Source organism: Venturia canescens, chromosome 8, assembly GCF_019457755.1.
Source record: "Venturia canescens isolate UGA chromosome 8, ASM1945775v1, whole genome shotgun sequence".
Taxonomy (NCBI): domain Eukaryota; kingdom Metazoa; phylum Arthropoda; class Insecta; order Hymenoptera; family Ichneumonidae; genus Venturia; species Venturia canescens.
In genome coordinates this window covers 8310080-8319168 of record NC_057428.1, presented here as the reverse complement: position 1 = coordinate 8319168, position 9089 = coordinate 8310080, and the positions used below count along the sequence as shown (strand labels likewise).

At 41.2% G+C, this 9089-nt stretch overlaps 2 protein-coding genes across 2 annotated transcripts; both read left to right on the top strand.

Annotated features, from left to right (window-relative positions):
* Positions 1–4079: 4079 nt before the first annotated feature.
* On the top strand, positions 4080–5366 carry LOC122415218 (uncharacterized). The gene has a single exon (XM_043427207.1). The coding sequence runs from the start codon at positions 4080–4082 to the stop codon at positions 5364–5366; it is 1287 nt and encodes a 428-aa protein (XP_043283142.1).
* An 8-nt stretch (positions 5367–5374) lies between these two features.
* On the top strand, positions 5375–7921 carry LOC122415217 (uncharacterized). Its single transcript, XM_043427206.1, has one exon. The coding sequence runs from the start codon at positions 5375–5377 to the stop codon at positions 7919–7921; it is 2547 nt and encodes an 848-aa protein (XP_043283141.1).
* Positions 7922–9089: the final 1168 nt, after the last annotated feature.

Genomic DNA, 9089 nt, shown 5'->3' with positions numbered 1-9089 from the left:
GGGAACTCGTTCTTGCGCGCGCATTAAATGTATCGGACCCAAACAAAGATATAACGGCGAAATTTATGCCATTATACGAAGGACCATATAAAATAAAAAAATGCGTTGGATTGGCAACTTATTTATTGCAAGATCTCAAAGCGAGAAAAGATCGGGGAAAATTTCACGGCTACCTACTCAAGAAGTATACGAACAAAGAGAAAGTATCAGAAAAGTCAAAAGTGGGAGAGAAAGGATGGGAGAAAATAGGGTAAACACGACGCCCCTGGGTGTGACAAGCGATAATTAGAGTAATCCTGTAATACCGATAGATCATATATATGTAATCGCTTAGGTAAACGAGGTAATCTATATAAAGGAAATGATCGATAGAATTACTTCTTTTACGCTTACTCACTGTCGACGTAAATGGAAAGTACCAACGCAATAACGTTTGAGAAATATTTGAAAAGTGGTGAATTTACAAAACGGGAAAAGTTATCTAAAAGAGAAAATGTGCGAGAAAATCGAAAACTCAAAAGAAAGTTACAACGTCAGGAAACTCAAATAAAGAAACAACACTAGATAATACAAGAGGAATACGAAATTCGAATATTACGGGACGAGGACATCAAGGATTGGTATCCCGGGAAATCAATAGGTTTGTAATCCTGGAAACAATAAACAACGAATATCCACAAATGAGGCAATAAGAAATTCTCGGGCAGTTGCAATTCGCGGGCCAAGAACAAACGAACCCAAAATGTACTATAGAAACTTTGAGGTGGAAAAATTACAGGGAAAAAAATTTCCAGCAAGAGTGGTAGGTGTAATAAGCACACACCAATTGTGTATCCATATTGATCAAGAAAATAACTTCCTTGAACGAGCTTTGGTGTTTAGTGTCTGAAGAGAGTTTGGCATGACTGAATCGGCGAGTCCGTTGGCGGCCGCGTCTGATTGGCTCGCATCGGCAGCGCTGCCGAGTCTCTTGCAAGCCGGGAGAGAGCATTGGGTTGAGTTTGAGTCAAAAAAAGAAAAAAGTTCCCACGAAAAGCAAGCGAAGTTTTTCCGATATTGAAAAATGCACGATCAAACGATTTATCATGAAATGATAAAAAGCAATAAAGGAAAGGAGAAAAAATGAGTGCGAAAAATTTGTACGTGCCGACTTCAAATGAATCCGGAACCTTTTATATTTGTCCTCCCTGTCTCTTTATTTCTCGCGGCAATATATTCGATACATTCTTTCGAGTACTGGTATTTATTCCCGATAGAGCTCTCTTTCCTTTCCCTCTTTCTTCCTCTCATCCCTCCACTTTTCTATATTTTAGTTAATGTCAGATACATAGTTTATTCGATACGAGACTGCAGGGAGTACAGATTGTTTAGAAAGTCTTGCCACGGATCAACACGTAATTAAAGATTCACATAACCGTACGACCATGAAAATAATAGTTGAAGAGCATACAGTGTACGCTCAAAAAACTCTTGTTATCGTGGTAAATTATTGAAGTATTTTTCACGAATGATGAGTTTCATCATCGGTATCGAGCTCTAGCTTCTGTAACGAGACGTTACAAGGCCATTACTCCTGGAGAACGTGACGTCTCACTCTACAAAAATCAAGGTACATTGGAAATTCTGATTGGAGCGTCGACTGAGACGCTAAGTATTAGTAAAAGATAAAATCACTATAAATGACAGAGAAAATAAGTTCTATAATATTCCTACAGAACAAGCATGCATTTTCACTAGGTTTTTCGCGAGTAGATGGAACGAGACACGTTTGCCCTGTCATTCTTTTTAAGCATTATTATGGGGAAGATTAAATTGTGCGCCAAAGCAGAGTTTTTTATGGTGGCAAGCCGCTTAAGGGTTTTTTCCTAAATTTCGTGCACACCGGATTTTCCCCGGTTAACGGTCAATCGTTCGGGCTGGCCTTTTGGCGGCCAGATGTTTTATGACTGTTTTTCTATTTTGTAGTCTATCCGCGAAACTAAGTATTTACGAGGAGGGCTGGCGATTCTTAAAGAGAGGTACATGAAAAACAGCAGACCAATGAGAATGCATGTCTTGGATTTTGTATGTATTTTTCAACCCCCTCCTTTTGAGTGGGAGTAAATCGAGACTCCATAGTTTTGAAAGAAACTACGAGAGTTCTCGAAAAGGAGTTGCCGAGTCAACACTAGAGACTGAGATATAGCCGAGTCTGTACAACCGATAGTATACAAATTCTTCAGTGTTGCCGAGTCAAGCTTATGAATCAAGTCATTTGTAACATCTGTGTACTTGAATTTAAACTTCCAAAAATATAGAAGCAGTGTATCCGAATTTACATTTCTTTCTACGCGAAACAGTCACCCTTCATTAATTTAAAGTGTGACATTGGTTCACTTCTTTCGTCACATCAGTGCAGTGAGATTTACGACCTCACTGGAAAATCAAAGAAATCGCGAGAGACGTTGACCCAAAACATTTTGGTCCTTCGAGCCGGATACAGCGACGCCGGAAATTCAGTTACTGTGCAATATTCATAACAGTGAAACATAAATCAATCATAGTGAAGTGATCGCGGACTACGAACACTGACAAATTCGTCATAAGACCGAGGACAACGACACTCGCGGCAACAACGTAGAAGGACGATCTCGAGAACCGACATTAAAAGGTAGGCTCGTTAACAGTCAAAATCACATTCCTTCGCGAACTCCAATCCGACCCTTGAACAATCTTTCAAAATGGCAAACGCGGAACAAATCAAACGTTTGGTGAAAAAACGCGGAACGATCAAATCCCAGATTACCTCGTTCAAAAACTTTTTAGCGGAGCAAAGAGAAGATACCGAAATAAATATCATGCGAATTAAAACGCGCTTACAAAGATTGAAGGAATCATTTATCCCCTTCGACAATATATGTGATGAATTGGACGAAATAGACCAAGAAAACGATCACACAGCCGAAAGAATAGCCACGGAAGAGAATTACCTTGATGCGGTTAGCGAAGCTGAAAATCTATTGACTCCTCCAAACACATCTAATTCAACGATCGGTAGCGAAACTTCTGCTAGTGCACATAGGACAGAAGATGTATCTCGCTCTCTCATACATCGAATGCCCCGTTTGAAGCTGCCCGAAGCATCCTTACCCAAATTCGAAGGAAGATATGAACAATGGCTTGGATTCAAAGATTCATTCAATAACATGATCGGTAATCGAAATGAATTAAGCAACGTGGAAAAGCTCCAATACTTAAAGGCGTGCTTATCGGGAGACGCAGCGCGAAAAATAGACATATTTACTATCACTAGCGACAATTACGATCGAGCCTGGCAATTACTGGAAGATTCATATCAAGACGAAAGAATAATAATTTCGCGCCATCTCAGCCTTTTATTACGTATGCCCATACAAGAAAAGGAAACAGCGTCCGGTCTTACGAGATTAGCCGACGAAACCCAACAACACGTTCTCTCTTTAAAATCGCTCAATGTCGAAATCGGTGAGCATGTTATTGTTCAAAATATTATCGAAAAATTGCCGAAATCAACGAAACAAAAATGGGATGAAACGTTAGTACGAGGAAAATTTCCGGAACTCAAAAAACTCCTAGACTTTCTCTATGGGACGGCATCGCGGATCACTCAATGGGAAACGGACAGTCGCGAAACAAAAAAATCAGAAGCATCGAAGTCTCACAAATTCAATTCTAAATCGGTCAAAACGTTAGCCATTGCCACTACGAGTAAATGCGTCGTATGCTCCGGTTCACCACATCCACTATATAAATGTGAGAAATTCCGAAGTTTATCCGTCGAAAATCGGATGAAAGCAGTTACAGATGCAGGATTATGTCAGAATTGCCTCCGCTCACATGGATCCAAGGAGTGCAAATTCAGAAATTGTTTACGGTGCAGCGAACGTCACAATACGCTGTTACACTCCGAACCTGCGCCGTTGACGTCACAATCGCAAAATTGACTCGTGGTGCCCACAGAGATAGAAACTATTATACCGTCTGAACAAAACACACCGAGATGTGAAACAGCAACGGAAATAGTTCAAAGAAAAAAAGGCGATGTGAAAACCAAAAAACTAATGGCGTTGACTTCGAGCACAGCTGGTTACAAATTTATGACGAGCGCATTGGTCGACATTTACGATTCAAACCGGCGACGAGTTCGATGTCGGGCTTTACTGGACACTTGTTCCACGGCCAATCTTATAACCGAAAAGTTGGCCACGACACTGCGATTGCCAAAAACGCAGCTCTCTATTTCTGTGGGAGGTATAAACGAGATGACAACGGCGTCAAAGCATGTCATCACCGCCACGATCAAATCGATCCACGACGGATTCGAAAAAACTTTAACGTTTTTAACCATTCCGCGCATCACAGATTCTATACCTACAGAATCTATGCCGAAAAGGACCATAGCGATCCCTGCCAATATACGAATGGCGGATCCTGAATTTTATAAGTCAGCCGAGCCTGAAATACTGATAAGTGCCGGTCCTACGTTATCCATGCTCTCAATCGGTCAAATCGATCTATCCGCCGAAGGATCAGATCTCCTGCTTCAAAAGACACGATTAGGATGGGTGCTTGGGGGTGACGTGTCGAATGATCGCACCCCAACAGAATCCTGTCTCTTCACCAATTTACAAGATGATCTGGTCAAATTCTGGGATGTTGAAGAAGGCAACAAATCGAAACATTGGTCCACTGAAGAGCTCGCATGCGAAGAGCACTTCCGAAAAAATGTAAAGCGCGATAATCAAGGACGCTACATCGTTGCACTCCCCTTTAAACAAGGACACCCATCGTTAGGTGAGTCAAGGGGTAGAGCCATAAAACAATTGAATGCTCTCTCACGGCGATTAAACTCCAACGAAGAACTTCGACAGCAATATGCAGCGGGGTTCCAGGAGTATATCCGACTAGAACACGTATCAGAAATTATAAATGATAATGGAGAAGGATTCTATGGACCGCATCATCCAGTCATCAAAGAAGATAGTGAAACCACAAAGGTCCGCATGGTCTACAACGCTTCGGCGAAAACGAGCAACGATGTTTCATTAAATGACGCGTTAATGGTAGGCCCCACCATCCAAGACGATATATTTACCTTGCTTCTTCGATTTCGAATGTACAATTACGTCATCACGGCCGATATCGAAAAAATGTATCGTCAATTCATGGTTCGAGGCGAAGATCGGAAATATCAAAAAATTTTATGGCAGGGACCCAACGGAGTGCAAACATTTGAGTACAATCGCTTAGTATTCGGAGTGGCATCGGCACCGTTTTTGGCTATTCGATGTCTCCACCAATTAGCCGATGACGAGAAAGGCAAATTCCCGAGACAGCCCGAATTTTGAAGCAGGATATGTACGTCGACGATTTACTTACAGGCGCATCAACTATTGAAGAAGTTCGGATGTTACGCATTGAAATCGCTGACCTGCTCGAATGCGGAGGTCTTCTCCTACGTCAATGGGCATCAAATGACCTGCGTGTGCTCGAAGGACTTCCAGACGAGCATCTCAATCGCACTATCTCATTAGACAAGGAACAGCCACTTAAGACATTGGGAATTCTCTGGAGCTCAACGGAAGACGCAATAAAATACTCCGTTCAGAATATACATACTGATATGTTTAGCACAAAACGAAAAATTTTGTCGGAAATTGCGAAGATTTTCGACCCATTGGGATTACTCGGCCCAATAATATTGTATGCGAAATGTTTAATGCAAAAACTCTGGCTCCTTAAATTAGACTGGGACGAATCCGTGACTCAAAATATTCACACGGAGTGGACTACGTATTGCGAAGAATTGCACATCCTTTCCACGTGGTCGTACGAAAGACACGTAATTTTACGTGAAGCATGCGAAGTGCAATTACATGGTTTTTGCGACGCCAGTGAGAAGGGGTATGGAGCCTGCATATATCTTCGATCGATCGATCGATCCGGTAACGTAGCATGTAGATTACTCTGCTCGAAATCTCGAGTAGCACTACTCAAACAATTAACCATACCACGTTTGGAGTTGTGTGCAGCTCAATTACTCACAAAGCTATATAATCATGTCTACGAAACGATCGACATCAAATTCAATAATGTATATCTTTGGACTGATTCAACAATCACGTTACACTGGATAAATACCTCTTCCCATAAATTAAAAACGTTTGTAAGCAATCGCGTGGCAGAAATACAGGAAAAAACAAATCCTGATGATTGGCGACATATCCCATCGGGTGATAACCCTGCAGATCAACTTTCTCGCGGGCAAACCCCGAAAAACTTCGTTAAAAATAATTTATGGAAGAAGGGACCTCAATGGTTAAACAATACTGAATCGTCGTGGCCAAGGAAAATGATTCACGTTCCAGATGATATCCCTGAACTCAAAAAAATATGCTGTCTAGTTACAACCACCGAATGCGAATTGTTTAGTAAGTTTTCGTCATTCTCTAAGTTGAGACGCATAATAGCATATTGCTTACGATTGAAAAGGGATAATCACTACAAGGGTAGCTTAAATGCAGAGGAGTTGAATCAAGCGGAATTAAAAATCGTCAAACTCGCACAAGGAGCGGAATTCAAGCAAGAACTTCAGGATCTCAACGACAATCATAACATAGCGAATTCAAGCAAATTGAAAACGTTGAATCCATTTGTCGACGAGGAAGGAATATTACGAGTGGGAGGAAGACTAAAAAATGCACAATTGCCATACACGCAGAGACATCCAGCACTGTTGCCTCGATCTCATCGTATAACCTCACTCATCATTGAACATCATCACCAACAAAATTATCATTCGGGAATCCAAACGACGCTATATGCGATACGGAGACAGTATTGGATAATTGACGGGCGCAGTCAAATAAGAAAGGTTATACGGAATTGCATCACTTGTTTTAGAGCCAATCCAACGACCGCTGCGTATACTATGGGAAATTTACCCTCCCTCCGGGTCACAGAAGCAAGACCTTTTTCGAAGGTCGGAGTCGATTATTGCGGTCCCTTTTTCATCAAAGAAAAGAAACACCGCAATCGAGGTAAAATCAAAGTATACGTTGCAGTGTTCGTGTGTCTTGTGGTCAAAGCAGTACATTTGGAAGTCGTAAGCGATTTGACTACAGACGGATTTCTCGGGGCGTTGAGGAGATTCATTTCCCGCCGAGGGAAACCTATTTTTATGCATTCCGACAATGGCACCAATATTGTAGGAGCGAATAATGAATTGAAAGAACTTTACGCACTTTTCCATTCGACAGATCATCAACAAAAAACGACGACATATCTTGCAGAGCGGGGGATAACGTGGAAATTCATTCCACCACTCTCACCAAATTTTGGAGGTTTGTGGGAATCAGCGGTCAAATCATTCAAGCATCATTTTAAACGCGTGATGTATAATGTATTACTCACATTCGAGGAATTTAATACGTTCGCGATCGAAATCGAAGCCATTTTGAATTCCCGTCCATTATGTCCATTATCAACCGATCCTAATGACCTCCTGGTTCTCACCCCTGGACATTTCCTGATAGGTGATTCATTAACGAGCTTGCCTCAACCGGATTATTCCTCGACGCCGGAAAATCGTTTATCCCAGTGGGAACACTTAAAAAAAATGCGTCAAGATTACTGGATCAGGTGGTATAAAGAGTTTCTGAACGAACTAAACACTCGATCCAAATGGAACAAGAATCAACCTCCGGTAAAAAGGGGCGATCTCGTTCTCCTAAAGGATGACCATCTACAACCAATGCAATGGGCAAGGGGTCGAGTCATCGAGACACATCCTGGAACTGATGGAGTAACGAGAGTTGTTACGGTTAAAACGAACAATAGTGAATTTAAGCGGAATGTTCAACGACTTGCTCCATTACCAAATATTGGAAAAGACTCTATGTAGTGAACCATGATATCCACATAACATAATTAATCGTCTATTTTAAAATTTAATGAAGTTATTGATCGGAATCCTCTCAACGGGGGGAGTCTGGAGCGTCGACTGAGACGCTAAGTATTAGTAAAAGATAAAATCACTATAAATGACAGAGAAAATAAGTTCTATAATATTCCTACAGAACAAGCATGCATTTTCACTAGGTTTTTCGCGAGTAGATGGAACGAGACACGTTTGCCCTGTCATTCTTTTTAAGCATTATTATGGGGAAGATTAAATTGTGCGCCAAAGCAGAGTTTTTTATGGTGGCAAGCCGCTTAAGGGTTTTTTCCTAAATTTCGTGCACACCGGATTTTCCCCGGTTAACGGTCAATCGTTCGGGCTGGCCTTTTGGCGGCCAGATGTTTTATGACTGTTTTTCTATTTTGTAGTCTATCCGCGAAACTAAGTATTTACGAGGAGGGCTGGCGATTCTTAAAGAGAGGTACATGAAAAACAGCAGACCAATGAGAATGCATGTCTTGGATTTTGTATGTATTTTTCAACCCCCTCCTTTTGAGTGGGAGTAAATCGAGACTCCATAGTTTTGAAAGAAACTACGAGAGTTCTCGAAAAGGAGTTGCCGAGTCAACACTAGAGACTGAGATATAGCCGAGTCTGTACAACCGATAGTATACAAATTCTTCAGTGTTGCCGAGTCAAGCTTATGAATCAAGTCATTTGTAACATCTGTGTACTTGAATTTAAACTTCCAAAAATATAGAAGCAGTGTATCCGAATTTACATTTCTTTCTACGCGAAACAGTCACCCTTCATTAATTTAAAGTGTGACATTGGTTCACTTCTTTCGTCACATCAGTGCAGTGAGATTTACGACCTCACTGGAAAATCAAAGAAATCGCGAGAGACGTTGACCCAAAACACTGATCTCCAATGTACCTTGATTTTACTGAATATTTTTGATATTGATTAAGAAGATGCTTGTATTTTGTGTCTTTTTATGATATCTATTAAGGTTATCAGTTTCATAACCAGATCTTTGGTCGTATAAGATCCAAAATCGACGTCGAATATTGTGAATAATACCAGGGGATCAGGAAGACTAGAGGGAAGGAGGGACATATCGTATTTTGGAAATGTTCACGAAATCCCAGCCTGATGCGGTGGTGGTGTA

Bases quoted from the DNA above. Each gene is read 5' to 3' on its own strand.
- LOC122415218 (XM_043427207.1), top strand. From the start codon at position 4,080: ATGGCGTTGACTTCGAGCACAGCTGGTTACAAATTTATGACGAGCGCA.
- LOC122415217 (XM_043427206.1), top strand. From the start codon at position 5,375: ATGTACGTCGACGATTTACTTACAGGCGCATCAACTATTGAAGAAGTT.